Raw genomic sequence first — 21,295 nt, 5'->3', positions numbered from 1 at the left:
AGCATCTTTTTATCTGAAGTCTTTGGTCTCTGCTTTTTCTCCCCCAGTCTCTGCATCTCCCTTCCTCCAGTTCTGTCTCTTCCATTGGAAGATTTTCATGTTATCTCTAAGATAGAATTGAAAAATTATGTATTATTAGCAAATGGCATCTTGTTATGAAAGTTTCTTTGGGAGGAAGACTGAATTATATTTTATTTGTCAAAAGAAATTTAATGTAAATATACCTTGATGGAAGAAATATTCTTAACCCCCAGTTTAGAATGTAGGGAAAAAATAAGGTTCTACTAAAAAGGAAAAAAAAAACCATATTGCTTCTGTGTTAAGATATTGGATGAACAAGGACAGAATGTTTTTGATGATAAGCTTTCTTTTTATTCTGCTAATTAGATGTTTTTGATTTTTGTACTACCAACACCACCAATACTTAGAGCCAGTATGTCTAGTTTCTAAACTGTAAGTGGCCTAATGGAAATAAATTATGATGTTTTTTCAACATGACTTAATGAGATTATAATCTCATTTTTTTAACCTCTTTGCTTGACTGTTGCTAAACTTATTTTATATTTATGATTTCCAGTGGCTCTTTACTTCTTTCCTTTTACAGCTTGTGTGGAACCTTAGTTTCCACAGATAGAGATCAAACATTTGCTATATTTGTGTAGAGTACTTTGATTTTTAGTTTTATGCTCTTAAAAACAGTTGAATTCATAATATAGTTGGTTATTTTAAGCCGTTTTTATACTACTTAAGAATGATATTTTGATGATATCTAGATATCTGCTAGATATAGGAAAATGTTGAATGTATTTCACACCAAAAAGTTAAGCTGATATAACTGATTAAGGACTCACAACTCAACCTGTTACTGTGTAGATAAAAGTTTAAATTAAAGCACAAATCATAGATTTGTTTATTATTTGCTACTGCTGTACTTTTAACTACCCACATGTAAGACTTTAAAGGTTACTATAAGCTGTCTTTATAATTTTTTTAAATATGAGTAATCAGCTCAGTAGCCAAGTAAAATAATTTCTTTCAGTACTATAAACATTCGGACTGCACTTTTTGCTTTAATCTCCTTTGTCAAGAGAAAATATGCTGCTGGAATATCTTAGAAATCGCAGCTCAGGTTTCTGGCTCCTTATCCTTCTAAGCAGTGCAGTATCCTAGCAGTGCAGATTGCCTGGTGGGTTCTGTCATAAATTCAATGCTGGACCCAGCAAAGAGAGACAAGGTCTTGCCTCTAAACTAGAATGTGGTAGATTCTTTTAAGTGGAAGCTTTTCTGGAACTGGCCTGAAATTAGAATGGACCTTCCATGAGAGTCCTGAACCGGGACAGTTGTGATTAAATTCCAAAAGCCATACTTTCCTACAGAAGGAATAATTACCATTTCCATGTATACATGGCAATACCAAAACACACATGATAGAGAAATGTGCTCTCTAGTCGTAGATGGACTTACAGTGACTTGCTTTATGATCTCAGTTAAATGAACTTGGATCTGTCAACTTTAACATAATAAAAAAACAATACTGCTTTTGTTTCTCTAATATACATGAATTAGTTATTAAATATTAGAGTAATGAAGTTAAACAGTATTTTATGTGTACTCAGATAAATGCATAATATTTTATTTTTCTTCTCCAAATTAACTTTAGATTCAAATGTACCAGCTGTCCAGGCTCCTTCATGATTATCACAGAGATCTCTACAATCATCTTGAAGAAAATGAAATCAGCCCCAGCCTTTATGCTGCCCCCTGGTTCCTGACATTGTTTGCCTCTCAATTTCCATTAGGATTTGTAGCCAGAGTGTTTGGTAAGAGATGCCGATGATCAATTGGAACAGTGTTATTTATTCCAAGGGGTATGCTTCTAGCCATAAGGTGCTCCAATTGTTTTATCTAGCATCACACAGAATCACAAATTGCTAATGGAATTTAATAAATATGCCTGGCTCCATTCTGAGAGTAATTTGAAACCATATTGGTCTTAAATTGAAATGCAAAGGGAAAGAAGAGTTGAGCTCCTGTATTTGAGTAAACTATAATGGAATTCTTATTTTCATTTATACCTAAAAAATCACAGTATAATTTTTAAAAAATATGAACTAAGGATTTCTACTGTATAATTTTTTCAGATTTTTATATACATCTTTCCTACTGCTTTTGTTTTTCCTTCCCCATTGTCCTCTTCAACCTGGATTCAAAACACAGAGAAACATGTTCTCTGACTGGGTTAATGGAAGCACGTCTTTCAATGTTGTTTCTAATGGCACTTGTTAATGTGACTTTTTATTGTTAACAAGGTAATTGGAATTCCTGTTTTATTGCTTTAAGCGCCCTTCTGTCATGCCAGTACAGGGGTGGTGCCCATCTCCAACCCTGGGTGCACAGCTGGTTGGACCCAGGGCAAGTTGTTGAGTTGCCACTTTGCTCCACAGTGTAGTAAAAAGAGAGTGTAACACAGCTTATGTTACCTTATGAGGCTTTTAAATCTATCACACCTCTTTAGTTAGGTTTGTCTAAATCTGTTATTTAAAAAGCAAACCAGCTTTTTAAAAAACTACTCTTTACCAGAGGTTTATTCTAATGTTAAGAGCTTGATGACCTTAGAAGAGGCTTCCAGTTTTTATGTTCCACTCATCTATCTGGTACCCATAGTGCAAGTAGACAGTGTTTATAACTGTGCTTTTGCCAAATTAGAGCTCTTAGTCAAATTGTAAGTATTGGCCTGATTGTAGGTCATTACCAGGATTTAAAAAAATGAACTAAAATAGAATGAAGAGAATATATCAGTTATAGGGGAAAAAATGTTATTTGGAGAAACTTCAAATTTGAAGATATATCCTCCTCCCGGGGATCTTCCCAACCCAGGGATTGAACCCAGGTCTCCTGCATTGTGGCCAGATTCTTTACCATCTGAGCCACCAGGGAAGCCTGAAGATATATTAATACATGTAATATGTATACATAACACCAGGTTACAGTGAACCGTGTCATTCTTACTGGGGGCTGTGGTTTTACAAATTAGACACTGCGTTAGCGTGGACACAATTTATAGACAAAGTGCAACAAATGAGTAAAACGAGGATGCCCAGAATCAAATATTTAGCAAATTTCCATTTTTTTATTGAGTGTACACGATTGCTTTTTCTCCAGGGAAGTCTTCTTTGGAGCTTGGGTTCCTATTCATAGGACTCTATATTTATAGGATTTATAATTTATAGTATTCTATAAATCCTTTCATTTATATATTTTCTTATCAGGAAATAGCTTATCAAATCTAAAATGATATTTAGGGTATCTCTCTCTGACTTAACCTAGGAAGCTTGAATTCAGGAAACATATCTCCCCAGTCATCTGTTTTTTGCTAAGAGAATATGAATGATGCTGTCAGCTCTGCAATGGCCACTCCATTCTTAGAACTGAGCGAAGAACAGAGACTGTCAGCAAAGGGAAAGATGTGTGAGCAAGAAGAATGACCATGTTTGAAGTGACTGTTTCATGGTTCCCTCACTTTTAACAACCCCCTCTTGTTTATTACTGACTATAGAATGGCATGGATTGAGAGGAACGCTCATACAAAACTATTTAGTACTTTTCAAAACTATTGTGTGTTTACATTTGTTTGGAGCAAAGTTCAGAGTTAGGGCGAGGCCCTGGTGGCTCAGACGTAAAGCGTTTGCCTGCATTGCAGGAGACTTGGATTCGATCCCTGGGTCAGGTAGATCTCCAGAGAAGGACATGGCAACCCACTCCAGTACTCTTGCCTGGAAAATCCCAAGGACAGAGGAGCCTGGTAGGCTACAGTCCATGGGGTCACAAAGAGTTGGACAAGACAGAGCACCTTCAGTTTCACTTTCAGAGTTAGGGTAGCCTTTCTTTTTCTCTTCTGATTTAGGTTATACACTGATTTTGATTTTTCTTTTAAAGTTTTTTTTCTTTAGTTTTTTTCTCTAGTACAGGTTTAATTACATATTAACTGGTTCTTGTAGTTTTTTATTATGGTAACTAGAGTTTAAATAATCCTAAGCTATTGATTTTGTTGATTTGTTTTTGTATTCTCCTCATGAAGAAAATCTAAATATCAGTCTCCATTAAATTTGCAACTAAAAATTATAAATATGTGGACAAACAAATACATAATTTATCTTTTCTTTTTACCCTGACCTTATCTGAGGTTCTTAAATAAGTAAGAAGAATAGTTAAACAACTGTTTATTTGTTTTGGTCATATTATTATTTATTTCAAATCTAGGCTAATTTGACCAGTTTTATTTTGCAAAATATTCTGTGGTTCTGTTGTAGTAATTAAAACAACCACTACACACACACACACACAGACACACACACACACACAGCCACTCAAAAAAACCCATTAACACACAGAGGTCACTTTTTACAATAGTAGAGGCTTAATTTTGATCATGAAAATTATATATCTTTTTTTTTTCAGATATTATTTTTCTTCAGGGAACTGAAGTTATATTTAAGGTTGCCCTAAGCCTGCTGAGCAACCAAGAGACACTCATAATGGAATGTGAAAACTTTGAAAATATTGTTGAATTCCTTAAAGTCACACTCCCCGATATGAATTCATCTGAAATGGAAAAAATAATCACCCAGGTATGATTTAAATGATAATAATAAGGTTTAAAATTATATAGCAGTTTCTCTACTAATTATATTACTAAATGTTTTAGCATAAGCATGTATTTTGCTTGACCGTTTTTAAATTTGATCAGATACATTTTATCTAGAAATGAAGCTGTTGTGTAGTTTCTCCTTGTGACGTCGTGTGGCTGTGCCCAGGCAAGGTGATTCAGTCCTTGCCTGTGATGATTCATGAGTTTTTCAGTTTAGATCGGTGGTAAGACTGAAGGTAGAACTGAGAGAATTAGGAAGACCTAACAAATGCATAAGCTGAGACTCACTTAGCTTTGTAATATTGTTGTGTGTGTTAGTCACTTAGTTGTGTCTGACTCTTTATGATTCCGTGGACTGCAGCCCACTAGGCTTCTCTATCCATGGGATTTCCCAGGTAAGAATACTGGAGTGGGTTGCCATTCCCTTCTCTAGGGGATCTTCCATACCCAGGGATCGAACCTGAGTCTCCTGCGTTGGCAGGCAGATTCTTTACCGTCTGAACCACCGATTCTATTTTAGAATATATAAGGAGTACACATGACAGGAATTAAGACTGGAATTAGACAATCTTGGATTCCCCATCAACTTCCAGATCTTTTGTTAGTTGTCTGTCTTGTCACTATAACCTTCTGAACCCTAGTGTTCTCACCTGCAAAATGGGACAGTTCTGACCCAAGAGGTTTTGTGAGGCTTAAATGAGACTTGCTTTATTAGTCAGGGTCCCTTGCAGGAAACAGAGTCTACCTCCAGTAACTCAAGGGAGGGTACCATTTACAGGAGTGCAGGCAAGGTTAAGGGAAGAAGACACGATGTCCAGGTGCTTAGGGACCAGTGACAGAGGGAACGGTTCACATCCCTGGCACTGCATCGGGAGAGGGAGGATGTGATGGTGCTGCCAGGCCGCATGAGTGCCGGAAGTCTGGAGGCAGGCTCTCTGGAGGTTCTGTGCTCTTGGTGAGCAAGACAGGGAAGGAGCGGGGAAGAAGTTACCCACCTTTCTTCTGCCCCATTTGATCTCCTGATGACCTTCGCCATTGGCTGTACCCAACCAGAAGTCATGCGAAACGCTGGGCTGGATGAAGCACAAGCTGGAATAAGATTGTCAGGGGAGTTATCAATAACCTCAGATATGCAGATGACACCACCCTTATGGCAGAAAGCGAAGAAGAACTCAAGAGCCTCTTGATGAAAGTCAAAGAAGAGAGTGAAAAAGCTGGCTTAAAACTCAACATTCAGAAAACTAAGATCATGACATCTGGTCCCATTACTTCATGGCAAATAGATGGGGAGTCAGTGGAAATAGTGAAGACTTTATTTTGGGGGGCTCCACAATTCCTGCAGATGGTGATTGCAGCCATGAAATTAAAAGATGCTTGCTCCTTGGAAGAAAAGCTATGACCAACCTAGACAGCATATTAAAAAGCAGAGACATTACTGTGCCAACAAAGGTCCGTCTAGTCAAAGCCATGGTTTTTCCAGTAGTCATGTATAGATGTGAGAGTTGGACTATAGAGAAAGATGACTGCCGAAGAACTGATATTTTTGAACTGTGGTGTTGGAGAAGACTCTTGAGAGTCCCTTGGACTGCAAGGAGATCCAACCAGTCCATCCTAAAGGAAATTGGTCCTGAATATTCATTGGAAGGACTGATGCTGAAGCTGAAACTCTAAAACTTTGGCCACCTGATGCAAAGAACTGACTCACTGGAAAAGACCCTGATGCTGAGAAGGATTGAAGGCAGGAGGAGAAGGGGACATCAGAGGATGAGATGGTTGGATGGCGTCACCAACTCAATGGACATGAGTTTGAGTAAACTCCAGGAGTTGGTGATGGACAGGGAGGCCTGGTGTGCTGCAGTCCATGGGGTCACAAAGAGTCAGACATGACTGAACAACTCAACTGAGCTGAACTAAACCAGAAGTCAGCAGGAAGGAAAGTGTGGGGAATGCAGGTCAGAGGGGTCTGCCTCCTAGGGTACCAAGAATGAATGAGGGCAGAGAATGGAAGCAAATGGAGGGTAATCAGCATATCATATACCTAGTCCCTCATTCTTCATAGGGACCAGGTAAGTGGCAGTTATATATTGTTGTTCAGATAACATGAATATACTCAAGACCAGATTTGTAAATGAAGCAATCATGCCTTATGAGTACTGATAAAATTTACCCCTTTCCAAGAGGCCCTTGGGATAGCAGATAAAAGACAGAGTTTAGACTAAGAGAAAGGGAGTGAGATCTTATGCTACTGTTCAGCTATCTACTAGCTGTGTGACTTTGGGCAAGTGAGGGCAACCTTTCTGAGTCTCAACTTCTTTCTCTACAGAATGGAAATAGCATTGTTTTTAGGGGTAAATGTAACCAACTCAGCTGAAGAATTTTGTATCATTCAGTCTATAACAAGAACTCATTTTATTACCTGTAAAACTTTCTTTCTACCACATGTGTGGAATTGAAATCACAAGTAGATTATTCTGTAAATACCTGTGAATATTTTTTATTTGTGAAGATGCTCTGGAAATAGAAAAATATAAATTTTATTTACATATTCACTTACTCCCTAATTCTTAAGAAATATCTTTTGGGGCTGGCAAGTAGTCAGAGATTGTGGTTTTAGAGAGAGATGAGGTCTGATTTGAAATTAGATCACCTCTCTTTTCCAAGATTAATGAGGGAATTGCCTAGCTTTAGAGATTATTACTATGGTTATTTGATAGAAGTTATAGGCTGGTAGATTTGGATTTGATATTAGAGATAACTTCCTAGCCAATAGAATTGATTAACTATGGAATAATACTTTGGCCAGCTGATGTGAAGAGCTGACTCATTGGAAAAGACCCTGATGCTGAGAAAGATTGAAGGCAGGAGGTGAAGGGGACAGCAGAGGATGACATGGATAAATAGCATCACTGACTCAAAGGACATGAATCTGAGCAAACTCTGGGACATAGTAAAGGACTGGGGCACCCAGCATACTGCAAAGAGTAGGTTTCAAAGAGTAGGACACAACTTAGCAATTGAACAAAAATGAACTGTTAATATTAAAGGAGACTTTGATGAATTTTATTTACTGTAAAAATGTAAATAATGTACAACAGCACAAAGAAGAAAGTAATGTTACAAATCTCAATAACTTGAGATTTAAAACATCTTAAACATACTCTTACAATCTCTAGTTATACTGTACTGCTGTTGTGTAATGATTTTTTATTAAAATATTTGTAGAGTATTGGACATTTTTGCATGCCAATAAATATATCCATGCTCTCATTTTTGATGGTTGTATAGTAGTCCACTGTGTTCATACTCACTGGGTAGGGGGAAAAAAGATGCTTATTTAAAAAGAGTAACCATATTGTCTTGAAATATCACTTCAATTCTAAGATTTAAGTATCTCTAATAGTAGTAGTGCAAGTAAGTCAGTGAGAGTTTTTTGTGGTTTCTTCTCTCCCAACAGTGTTAATGTGGATACCAATGCTTAAATGGCAGCTGACTTTCTCTTGCAAGTTTAGACTAAGGAGGAGTTACTTGTTCTCTAACTTCGAAGCAAACTGTCTTCCTAATGGGTGACAATATGGGACAGCAGAGGCAGCTGCAATTAAACAGCTCTGTACAGTGCCCACTTCCCAAGTGGCTCAGTGCTGCAGAATGCACCTGCCAATGCAAGAGACGTGGGTTTGAGCCCTGGGTCGGGAAGATCCCCTGGAGAAGGAAATGGCAACCCACTCCAGTATTGTTGCCTGGAAAACCCCATGGACAGAGGAACAGTCCATGGTGTTACAGAGTTGGACACGACTGAGTGATTGAATACGTATGTATAGTTCCCATGGTGTGCAATTTTAAAGATTCTCTCTCTGTTATGATATGTTAGTGAATTCTAGGAGACTTGCATGGATTAGAAAATGGATGAAAATATTTAGTACAAGCCCTTTCTCCCTCCTTGACAAATAATTAGAAGGGTTTTTTATCTTATTATTATAGAAATACCCTATGCAGTTTTTCTTACTAACCAGCAAAGATGATCTCCAACTTGTATAAGAGTTACTCAGTAACTCATGTTTATCTGGTAGGCTACACTTTGGGAGACCATTCCTAGATTATGTATATTTTGGTTGCAAAATATCTTTGGACATTAACTTTCTCTAGTGTCTTGGCCTCCTCATGAGACTGTTTCAATTGTATAGAAATCATCTGTCCTTATTTGACAGTCACAGTTGTTACAATTCCCTTTGTTTGGTATGTCATGCTGTTCCTTATTAAGAAGTATTGGGAAATGTAACTTAGATACACAGATGTATCTTTGTGAACATCCTGAAGGTCAGACTGACCCCTGTGTTCACTGCAGGTTTTTGAGATGGATATTTCTAAACAGTTACACGCCTATGAGGTGGAGTATCACGTGCTGCAGGATGAACTCCAAGAATCTTCCTATGCCTGCGAGGAGAGCGAACCCATGGAGAAGCTAGAGAGGGCCAACAGCCAACTGAAAAGACAAAACATGGACCTTCTAGAAAAATTACAGGTAAAGAGAGAACAGTTTGACCAAAAAAGCTCTTGAGTGCCTCCCCTCCTGCATTGAACCATACCAGGAAGGATAGAGCTGTGGTGTCCTTGAGCCATTGCTGACTGTTGACCTGTGTATCACATTGTGTCCAAGTGCCCTGGGGGCTACAAATGCACATGCTGATTTAAGTATCAGTTAGGAGAGAAAATCTCCTCTCACAAAATAATTAAATGGCAGTTCCGAGCAGAATCTGATTCAAAACTTACTGGGTATTGCACATGTTTGGTTTAAGTTCAAGTTGGGAGGGATTGACTTGAGGAAACTGGAAAAGCTCTGGGGGTCTTGGGGCTTCAGCTGGACTCTAGAGGCTTGGTGGGAGGAATGAGTGAGGAGTGGGGAGTGTTGAAAGCCGCATGGTAAGGCAGAATTTAGAGGAAACTTAAATCCGTTTAAGATTTACGTTGGGGAGAAGTGGGGTAAACATGATGGAGGCAGATTTGTAAATAACTTTCAGGGTCAAGAAGAAGAACACAGCTTTTAATCATGTTGAGAAAGAAATCTCTCAAAACTTTTCAACCATACTTTAGAAAGGTAAATCTGGAAAAACCTTGATGAGGACAGATTAGAATGGGGAGAGAAGGTAGGGAGACCAGCTAGCAATTATTTCTTAGAAATCTGATTGGGGAAGATGAGAACTGTCTACAGTAAAACAGAAATGGAATGGAGAAAATTGAATGAAAACAGGTAACATGTAATCCTTGCCATGAAGGAATTTACAGCTGATAGCTTAATGTTGTGATCTCTAAAGAAAATTTAGCCAGGGACCAGGCTTGATCACTCAAGAGCTTTTGTGTAGCAGAGTTTTATTAAAGTGAAAAAGGGACAGAGAAAGCTTCTGACATAGACATCAGAAGAGGGGCGGAGAGTGCCCCCCTCACTAGTCTCAGCAAGGGAGTTATATACTTTTTCAATTGGTTATTACAGTAAATCAAAAAAATGTCTCAAGGTTATAAAGGTCTTACCAGACCCACTCCCACAATTTACATTTTAAGATAACAGGATTGGAGCTGACAATAGGAAGAAAGGTCTTATCAGACCCACTGATATATATTAATGTATATTTAATATACGTCTTAAAATAACAAGATTAGTCAGAAGGTTCTTGTTAAGGAGAAACATGTCCTTGAGCAAGATGCATTGTTATATTGACTAAGACAAAGCAATGTAGAAAAAAATATTTGTCCTTTTCTGCTCCTTGAGAACCTTGGACCCCTTTCTCCTTCTCCAAGGCCTTGGGCCCCTTTCTCCTCAAGGGCCCCAGACTCCTTATCAACCTACCTAAGGATGAGCTCTCTCACAGTTACTTCAGAATATAAACTATGTATTTATTTATCAGTGCACTCTTACAAATGTGATAAGTGATTTAGTGTAAAGTAATGCACGTCTGTAACCTATATGAAGTGTGCTGTGTATCTAAGCCTCAAGGAGTGGGGTTTCAGTGTGATCAGGGGAGGGGGAGGTGAGAAAGTAAAGCTTCCAGGGAGCAGAGGGGTTGGGGGTGGGGGGGTGGGGAGTGTGGGGAGAGAGATTCTGAGTTAGAACTTAAGTGCCCAGTGGCTCCGTGGTTTCTGCTTACCTGTGACTTCGCTAACACTGCACATGTCTCCAAACTAGGGAACACTAAAACCCTGCTTTGATGTGTGGTAACTCCTCTGAAGGGATAGTTGGGAGAGAAATAGCTTAGAAATGAGGGGTTCCTAGAGTAATTGCTCCCCAAGAAGAAACACTGGCCTCCTTCATTTCATCTACATTAGCTCTGGCCCATAGAACATTTTATGCCTTTTCCTATTCAAAACAAAGCCAACAATGTTGTTAGCACATTGCTAAAGATCATTTTTTGTTATTTATTTATTTATTTATTTTTCATTTATTTTTATTAGTTGGAGGCTAATTACTTTACAATATGGCAGTGGTTTTTGCCATACATTGACATGAATCAGTCATGGATTTACATGTGTTCCCCATCCCGATCCCCCCTCCCCACTCCCTCCCCATCCCATCCCTCTGGGTCTTCCCAGTGCACCAGCCCTGAGCACTTGTCTCATGCATCCAACCTGGGCTGGTGATCTGTTTCACCCTTGATAGTATACTTGTTTCAATGCTATTCTCTCAGAACATCCCACCCTCGCCTTCTCCCACAGAGTCCCAAATTCTGTTCTGTACATCTGTGTCTCTTTTTCTGTTTTGCATATAGGGTTATCATTACCATCTTTTAAAATTCCATATATATGCGTTAGTATACTGTATTGGTGTTTATCTTTCTGGCTTACTTCACTCTGTATAATGGGCTCCAGTTTCATCCATCTCATTAGAACTGGTTCAAATGAATTCTTTTTAACGGCTGAGTAATATTCCATTGTATATATGTACCATAGCTTCCTTATCCATTCGTCTGCTGATGGGCATCTAGGTTGCTTCCATGTCCTGGCTATTATAAACAGTGCTGCGATGAACACTGGGGTGCACGTGTCTCTTTCAGATCTGGTTTCCTCGGTGTGTATGCCCAGGAGTGGGATTGCTGGGTCATATGGCAGCTCTATTTCCAGTTTTTTAAGGAATCTCCACACTGTTCTCCATAGCGGCTGTACTAGTTTGCACTCCCACCAACAGTGTAAGAGGGTTCCCTTTTCTCCACAACCTCTCCAGCATTTATTGCTTGTAGACTTTTGGATAGCAGCCATCCTGACTGGCGTGTAATGGTACCTCGTTGTGGTTTTGATTTGCATTTCTCTGATAATGAGTGATGTTGAGCATAAAGATCATTTTTTAAACCAGATTTGCAAATAAATTCATCCATACCATTTTTCTACATTCCACGTATAAGCGATATTATGTGATACTTGTTTTTCCAAATGGCTTGTACCAAGCCACTGGGTACTTAATTTCTAACTCAAAATCTCTCTGCCCACACTCCCTACCCCCTACCCCTTTGCTCCCTTGAAGCTTTACTGACTTTCGAACTGACTTCGCTCTGTATGACAGTCTCGAGGTCCATCCACATCTCTGCAAATGGTACTGTTTAGTTCCTTTTTATGGCATTGTATACAGGTGCCACATCTTTATCCATTGCTCCGCTGATGGACATCTAGGTTGCTTCCATGTTCAGGCTATTGTGAATAGTGCTGCAATGAACATTGGGGTGTATGTATCTTTTTGAATTATGGTTTTCACTGGATATATGCCCAGGAGTAGGATTGATGGATCATATGGAGGCTCTATTTTTCAGTGTTTTAAGGAAACTCTGTACTTTTTTCCATAGTGCCTGTACAAATTTACATTCCCACCAGCAGTGTGGGAGGGTTCCATTTTCTCCACATCCTCTCCAGCATTTACTTACCAAATTATATCTTTGTTTCAGGTGTTAATTATATGAAAGTGAAAGTTGCTCAGTTGTGTCTAACTCTGCGACCCCATGGACTATAGCTGCCAGGCTCCTCTGTCCATGGAATTCTCTAGGCAAGAGTACTGCAATGGGTAGCCTGTCCCTTCTCCAGGGGATCTTCCAGACCCGGGAATTGAACCGGAGTCTCCTGCATTGCAGGCGGATTCTTTAACCAGCTGAGCTGCCAGGGAAGCCCTCCAGCATTTATCGTTTGTAGATACTGTGTGTGTGTGATGGATACCAAGGTGGAGGAGGGGGAGGGGGATGAACTGGGAGATTGGGATTGACATGTATACACTCGGGGTACTGTGTACAAAGCAGGTGACTAATGAGAACCTCCTGTATAGCACAGGGAACTCCACTCAGTGCTCTATGGAGACCCAAAAGGGAAGGAAATCCAAAAAAGAGGGGATACATGTATACGTGTCACTGATTCACTTTACAGCAGAAACTAACATAGCATTGTAATGCAACTATACTCCAACAAACATTTTTTAAAGAGACAACAGTGTCTATTTTCAGAAAGAAAACTAAACAGGCTATTGTCCTTCATTACTAGGATGTTTCAGTGATGATTAGTTGAACATTTCTTTATTTAGGGAAAGTGGGTTTGCACCTGCTTTATGTTATAATGATTTTTATTAATGGTTACAGATTTTTTCATTCACAGTCCAATGTTGTCATCACCTCTGGGTTCCCAAGTTATGTGGGCACATTCAACATGTGTGAAAACGGATAAGATCCCATTAATGTGTTGAGCAAACCCTGTATTTCCACTCAGAGGGCAAAAAAAAAAAACAACAAACACCTCTTTTAATACCTTAGGGCAGTGTCGGGAATCTCCTGTTTTTCCCTGTCAGATCCCAGTCCCTTGAGGAGAAGACCTGTGTATGGAGTGAGGGATGATGGTTTAATATTGCATTTTTGGTGTATTCAGTGAAATGAGATGTATTTTGTTAGAACTCTAGTTATATTTTTGAGAACTATAAAAAATCGCCATGTCATGGATGGTTTCAGAGCATTTGCTTCCTATGCTATTGTACTAAGTAATATGATATGATTAGCTAATATATGTAAGTTCTTTTTTTTTTTTTATGTATGTAAGTTCTGACTGCTGCTGTGATGATGAACCAAAACCTTCAGATTTTTGATTTGGCGGATTTTGTGTTTTTGTTTTGGCCCAAACAGATAGCTCATGCTAAAATTCAGACCTTGGAGTCCAACCTGGAAAATCTGTTAACTAGAGAGACCAAAATGAAGTCTTTGATCCGGACCCTGGAACAGGAGAAGACGGCTTATCAGAAGGCAGTGGATCAGATCTGGAAGCTGCTGCCTGCAGATATTCTAGCTAACTGTGAACCACTGCTGAGAGACTTAAACTGCAACCCTAACAACAAAGCCAAGACAGGAAACAAGCCATAACGGAAGACTTGCCACCCCAGCAGGATGTGACCATTCAAGGACGCTACAGTCTGGAGGACTCTGCATGCTGCTGGCCCAGCGCTGGGCACCAGAGCTGACAATCACTGAATTGGTTGTGAGCCCATGACAGAGCCAGTGGCCCTTGCTCTCCTCAGAGCATGCCAGTTCTAAACCACTGTACATATGTAGACTGTTTTTTGCTGTCCTTGTTGACTATGTACACATATATAAAAATGGACATAAAGAGTTCATGCTTTCAGATAAAAGTAGATGCATATTTAGAGCAATTTTTTAAAAAAAGAAATCAAAACTTCATGAAATCCACACCAAAGGGAAGTTAAAGTGAAGTTCCCCTTGGACTCATGTGAAATCAGCTTGTCTTTGTAGTGAAACAAAGCTAGAACATCTTTGTATATTAAAATATACTTGAAAAAAATGAATGTATTTTTTTCTCCAAAGAATGGCATGTTTCACTCAGTGGTAGAAAGGTGGAAACATTTGTGTAACTTTATGTGCATCTGTCTTAAAATCTCCTGACATTATATATATATGAGGAAAATGACTGATTGCCAGTAAAGCTCCTCTGAGTTTTTCAGGAAAGTAGGGGCCTTCCCCTGCTGCCTGCTTTGTGCCAATGAGCATGTCGCATCTACATGCATTTTGAGTCTGGTCAGGCATTACTTCAGTTGTGTGTAAGGAGGAACCAAGACGGTGGCTGAGTCTGCCCATCCAGCTCAAGGTGAAAGAGAACATTACTAATTTTCTAGTAAATTAGACCAGCGTTTTGTTAAACTAAATGTATCAGTCCTTAAAAATTAATTTAGGACCTAAATTGTCTAGCTCTGGAGTAGGAAATGGCAACCCACTCCAGTATTCTTGCCTGGAAAATCCCATGGACTGAGGAGCCTGGCAGACTACAGTCCATGGGGTCACAAAGAGTTGGACACGGCTGAGCGACTGAGCATACATAAATTGTCTAGATTAACTTTCTACCTTTTTATTGAAATTTCTCCTGAATGAACTACTTGGTGCCATAGTTAGTGACAAGGATTTGCCACTTCCCACTAAAATGTGGGAGCTCTTGTCTTAGCTCTCTCTAGCTTAAATGGAGGGTAAGGAAATGCAATTATGATTGGTTTTCTAAGATGAGATACTGTGTTGAGATACTTTTTTTTTTGTCAATTGACAGGTCTGATAAGGTTGTAATCATTCTCCCCTTCCACGTGAGAGTTTGAGAACTTGTGGAATGTTTAAAACAAACTTGAAATCCATGGGAAGGGAAGGAGAAAGCCTTTCTACAACCTACAATTCTGCATTTGGACTCTTGACTTTCTCAGTCTACAGAGAGATTATTAGAAGACATTCATGCATGCTGGGTGAATGGAAGGAAAGCAGTTTTTAACTTACACATGGAATTTCTCCATTTCAGAGATAATTCTATGACAGTGCCTCGGAAAGTAGATGCAGCAATTTTGCCTTTCCAAACAATATTTTTCATCACTACTTTTGCAGTACTTGTTTTGTCACAGATGGATTATCTGGGATAATTTTCTTCAAAGGGAGTTTGTTATACACAAGCTACAATGTATTACAGAGTAGAAAAGTAAAGCTCTAAAGGTTTCAGAAACATTTCATGAGTGGATAAGCATCTGAACACCCCCTCCCACCCCCCAACCGCCCAGTCACTTGTGGAATGTAGTGCTCAGTGTACTGTAGTTAATGTAATGTTACAATCAGCACGCCCTCTCATCCAGGCAGTTTCTCAGAAGACAATGAAGTCTTACTAGTAAAGTTAATGTAATTTCTAGATTCTAGAAAATGCGGACCTAATCAGTTGGGGCCACCAACTGTTTTGTTGCTTGGATTTCCCTCAAATTTCTCTATTTGTAGGAGAGGTATTTTTTTTTATGAGGAATATGATAAATATCATCTGGTTACTGTCTGGTGATGAAAATTACCTGGTGTGTATGATACATAGGTGGTAGCCGGGGAACCTTCAAGTTGGGAAAAGAAACTTTTTCTTTCAGTTGTTCGGTTTAAATTTTATTCTGGATCTTCATAGTCAATGTTATCAGTTGCATTATGGTGTTCAGGACTCGCCTTGGATACAATATTTCTTTTGAAAATGAATTTTCTTTTTATTTTGTGATCTTTTAAATGCACCGACTGTGCTTCATGCATTGTTACATCTTCATTTGGTTAATGTAATGTCTAGTTCATTTCCAATAAATACATTGCTGCCTGTTTCCTTGGCTTATTGGTTTTACCTTTGTAATAAGAGAGAAGACCTTGGTTAGAGTCCTTTACAAAATCTGCATGGGTTGGATTGTTGCTACTTAAAATTTGTTCACTGATAATTTTTTGAATTGGAGACAACAAAGATAATTTTTAGAAACATTTATGAAAGTACATTCAGTTCAGTTCAGTTGCTTAGTTGTGTCCGACTCTTTGGGATCCCATGGACTGCCCCACACCTGTCCATCACCAACTCCCGGAGCTTGCTCAAACTCATGTCCATCAAGTAGGTGATGCCATCCAGCCATCTCATCCTCTGTCATCCCCTTCTCCTCTTTCCTTCAGTCTTTCCCAGCATCAGGGTCTTTTCCAATGAGTCAGTTCTTTGCATCAGGTGGCCAAAGTATTGGAGTTTCAGCTTCAGCATCAGTCCTTCCAATGAATATTCAGGACTGATTTTTTTTAGAATTGACTGGTTGGATCTCCTTGCAGTCCAAGGGACTCAAGAGTCTTCTCCAACACCACAGTTCAAAAACATCAATTCTTTGGTGCTTATCTTTCTTTATAGTCCACCTGTCACATCCATACGTGACTACTGGAAAAACCATAGCTTTGACTAGACGGACCTTTGTTGGCAAAGTAATGTCTCTGCTTTTTAGTATGCTGTCTAGGTTGGTCATAGCTTTTCTTCCAAGGAGCAAGCGTCTTTTAATTTCATGGCTCCAATGAAAGTACATTGTCCGTTATTAATTTTCAGCTGCTTTCCCAAAGGAACCTTTTGCTGATAGGTATAAAAAGACAAAAGATAACCATACAGACAGATCTGCATTTACCTCTTTTGTTTTCTGTTTACCCACATAGATAGCAAGTGAGAGAAAGAGAATAAGAAAATACAAAATTAAAATTGAGTTAACTCCTCAATAAAAAGATTAAGGGCATTTATTGATAGATATGATATGAATGTGTTTACATAAAATAGGTATCATCAGAATATTTTCAAGTGTGTTTGTAATTCAATAAATGGATACTGTATCTTCTTGCTAACTTTAGGACTAAAACTTTGAAATATTTTGCACTACATGTAATTAAGCATTTTGAGGAGTCAGTGTAGGTGTAAGTATTAATAAAACGGTCTCTTAATATCCAGATTAATTTACCCATTCTATCAGTATGTCACCATTTTACTCTGCTAGATTATACAAAGGAAATCTGCCATCTGAATTATTTAGTACTCTACCATGATGTATCACTCTTATTTGCTGTGATATGTTAAGAAAAACACCAGATTTAAGGTGGGGGTGGAGTCTTGGCTCTACCCCTTTTATTTTTTCATTCAACAAATAGTTTTTGTAAGCCAAGCTAGATGCTGAGTATTCAGAGGTGGAGAAGATACAGTCCTTGACCTCCACGAGCTTGTGGTGTAGTTGCAAGGAGTTGATTAGAAAACAAGAGAATTTACACTATAACAGGTAAGCTGGGTAATCCAGACCAGACTCACTACACGCAAGCTGCCAGGAGTGGCTCACAGCACTTTGGAGTGGGTGGCAAGTCCTCAAAGGAGGTGATGCCTTCCCTGAGCCTGGAAGAGCCAGCAGAAGTGGAGTGGGCTCTGTTGAACAATAGATGAATGAGAAAGGATGGCATATTTCTGAGATCACAACTCATTCCTTAATCCCAAAGTACGGTTAGTGTTCCCAAGGTAGGGGGTCGAAGAGGGGCAGGGTGGTGGGAGACAAGTCTCCTGACAAGCAAGGGCTCTCATCATGAAGGTCTAGCTGATATTTTGAAAAGTTTGAACTTCACCTATTGAGAAATGGGAGCTATTAAGGTCAGTAACCTGGCAAGAGACATACTTCGATTTGCTCCAATCCACCTAGTATATTTGGACAGAAGCTGGGGACTGGGAGACTGCAGTTAAGTGAATGCATTCAAAATCTAGGCCAAAAAATAGTAAAAGCCTGGTCTGTGGCAGTGACCTTGGGAAAGCAAGTCAGCCTAGACTTCTCTCCTTGATATAGTTGGTCACTGAAATCTGCTAGCTTTGTCTGCTAAATATTCGTCCATTTCCCCCTGAAATCCCTGAAACCAAGGGTAGTCATCAGACAGATCCGTTATACTGTGCCTGCCTGCTGAGTTGCTTCAGTGGTGTCTGACTCTTTGCGACCCCAAGGACTATAGCCCACCAGGCTCCTTTGTCCATGGGATTCTCCAGGCAAGAATACTGGAGTGGGTTGCTAAGCCCTCCTCCAAGGGATCTTCCCCACCCAGGGATCCAACCGTGTTTCTTATGTCTCCTGCTTTGGGTGGGTTCTTTACCACATGGGAAGCCTGATCCGTTAAACAACTTACTTCATAACAAATTTAACGTGCCTACACTAATCAAGGTAAATTTAATTGTTTTTACAAAAACTTGCATGTCCTCCAAGCGTCAGGTAGCCTAAACAATATGACATTTTTGCAAACTCGTTTTCAGGAACTTCGAATCAGCTGTGTTCAGTTAGAGCTCCAGCTGCTTAGGGCTTGCTGGGATCAATGCTCCTCCAATTGGGCATGTGCGAGTATCAGATGGGTGAGGTTTCAGAGGGCCAAAAACTCCACCCACACAACATGGGTCCCCTGTTAAGCTTGCAGTTTAGCTGCGCCTGAGCAGAATGACAATTACCGCACGTTTTCCTTCTCTCCAATTGGCTTTCCACGTTCCCCACGTCTCAGCTTCATCCCGAGCCCCTCACCTGCGAGGCACATTTGAGGTCTGTTCTGCCATCTCCTCTTTTGGCGGTCTCAGGGACAAGCCCTTTCTCTGGTGCAAACCTCAGCGTTTCAGCTCGCTGTGAATCCAAGAAGAATGTGGTTCATTGACAACAACACCATCGCTCTTGCAGGTAGGTGCCTTGTTCATGTCCTTGCTGGAGTTTAAACTGAGACCAGCCCCCATTTCGAGGGGTTCCAGAGTCACAGATATTGAGCTTCTTGGTGTTTCTTTGATCCATGAGGAACCAGCTTTGCCACAAATCCTACTTAGAGGGCATGGCAAAGGGAGTCATGGCAAAGGTACGGGTTGTTACCACCTACCCGAACTGTGCTCACCTCGGGCAGAGGGACCTTCCTAAAACGTGACTCTCATCAAGTTTATCCTCAGTTTAAAACCCTTCCAAGGCTCCTCCTTCTTCCCAGGATCATCCGGTCTTTGAGGTCACACACTTGGCGTTCCGTGAGTGTCTCCCTGTCACCTGTCCAGCTTGTCCTCTGCTCTAGTCAAATGGCTAAGCTCCATCTCGTGTCCTGAACCAGCCGCCCTTTAGCTTTGCACTGGCCACTTCTTATCTTGGCGGTCCAGACATGGACCTGTACTCTGTCCGGCTCACTCCTTCAGGACATGTTTCCGTCTGTACTGTATTGTGGGAGGAACTGAACTCACTGTAGCCCAGGGTGTAAGGCCATTGGTTACCCTGAGGGTCCTGCTGACCTTCACGTAGGACTCAGTGCCCCCAGAGGGGATTATGTATGTATATTTTTTAAAAGTTAGCATCATTACTCTGTTATTAAAAAAAAAAAAACATGTTAATGGATTTTAGGTCCATTGAGAGGTAGGCTTAATATTACTTAGCATTTGTGTTCCTTGGTGGTGTAGTATGGGTCACGTATTTTGCTAGATGTTGGAACCTCAAAAATGTCTCTCTCCTAGCTTCTTTGAGTAATTTCTTACCTGACAAATTCACAGTTCCTATGGGAAAAAAAATCAGAATATATGGAGTGATTTTCATTAAGTTGTAAGGGGACTCTGGTGCTTTACATTTATCATAAATATATGCTAAATGGTATGTGCTATAAATAATTTAGGTCATATGCAGTGTATTAGACTCTACCTTAAACTTATTTCAATACATATAGCTATAATAGGACTCTCACATTGCCTAATTCAGGAACATTATTTACCAGACTGTGATATGGACAGTGGTCCCTGGAGCTGTGTAATATAGCAGTTGATAAAGGATATTGCATATTAAATACTTACACATTTATGTATTATACTGAGAACTGAGATCATATACCCTACACAGCTTATGGGCTACATGAACATGATTTTACTATTGCGTTGTCTTCATTGGCATAATTTTACTATTCTGGGAGACTCTTATTCAGGCAAATTAATTTATTTTTCGTTACAGGAACTTCCCAAAAGACCCTCCAGTGTTTCAATAGAAAATTTATACCCCGAAACACTTTGAATTTCTCGCTTCAGAATTCTCACCTTGCTTTTTCACCAGTCTTAAACTATCATATCCCGATCTTTATCAGTCTTAATCAAGTTCTACATTGAAATACTTACCTGAAACTAAACTTGGCTTCTGAGATACAAACAAAGCTCTATAGAGCTGATGTTCTCCCTTACTGTGATGATAAGCTCAGCTCTATTTAACAACAGGTTATGTTGGTGAGAGTTGGGAGCTGCTGGGCATTCAGTAATATTATCTGTTCTATACGCATTTACTCCATAACACACACACTTTTATTTTCTCTCTATCCTTTTGTGTTGTATCTCATGCTTCATTTCTATTTTTTACTCTGGTCCCCCTTTCCCTAAGCTGTGTTTTGTCTCAGATTTCCTGGTAATTCCCATCAACATTTCATACCATAATTGGTGGCTTCTGAGAATAGAACTTAAGTGTTGACCTTCAGTACCAATAGTATAAAACAGAGGAAAAAGTTTGCTTTGAACTAAATATTTGGTTTACTACCATGGGTAAAATCTATAAATGCCAATACCTGGGCTTTCCAAGGAAATATCCCCTGAAACCTCATATAAGGAAACATGAGATCTTTTAAAGTGAAATCAACAGTTTTTGCTCTCATCTGTAAGGTTACTTTAGACTGAATAGCACTTGAGTCTGAAAGCTTCAACTGTGATCTAACTGAATATAATTTATGGAGCTTAAGAATATAATTTATGGGCTTTCCTGGTGGTTCAGACGGTAAAGAATCCACCTGCAATGCAGGAGACCTGAGTTCGATCCCTGGGTTGGGAAGATCCCCTGGAGGAGGGCAT

At 39.6% G+C, this 21,295-nt stretch overlaps 1 protein-coding gene across 3 annotated transcripts in view; it reads left to right on the top strand.

Moving 5' to 3' along the window:
* TBC1D4 (TBC1 domain family member 4) overlaps positions 1–16,259 on the top strand; it is a 208,112-nt gene extending 191,853 nt beyond the window's left edge. For all 3 annotated transcript variants that reach the window (XM_043892437.1, XM_043892438.1, XM_043892439.1), the window contains 4 exons: positions 1,661–1,820; positions 4,459–4,628; positions 8,991–9,167; positions 13,780–16,259. In XM_043892437.1, coding sequence (XP_043748372.1) covers positions 1,661–1,820; positions 4,459–4,628; positions 8,991–9,167; positions 13,780–14,013 — 741 coding nt within the window. In that variant the 3' untranslated portion in view covers positions 14,014–16,259. The remainder of the gene's footprint in view (positions 1–1,660; positions 1,821–4,458; positions 4,629–8,990; positions 9,168–13,779) is intronic.
* The last annotated feature ends 5,036 nt before the right edge of the window (positions 16,260–21,295 follow it).

The sequence above is a fragment of the Cervus elaphus genome, chromosome 30 (assembly GCF_910594005.1).
Source record: "Cervus elaphus chromosome 30, mCerEla1.1, whole genome shotgun sequence".
Classification (NCBI taxonomy): Eukaryota; Metazoa; Chordata; class Mammalia; order Artiodactyla; family Cervidae; genus Cervus; species Cervus elaphus.
This window is presented reverse-complemented; position numbering and strand designations above follow the sequence as displayed.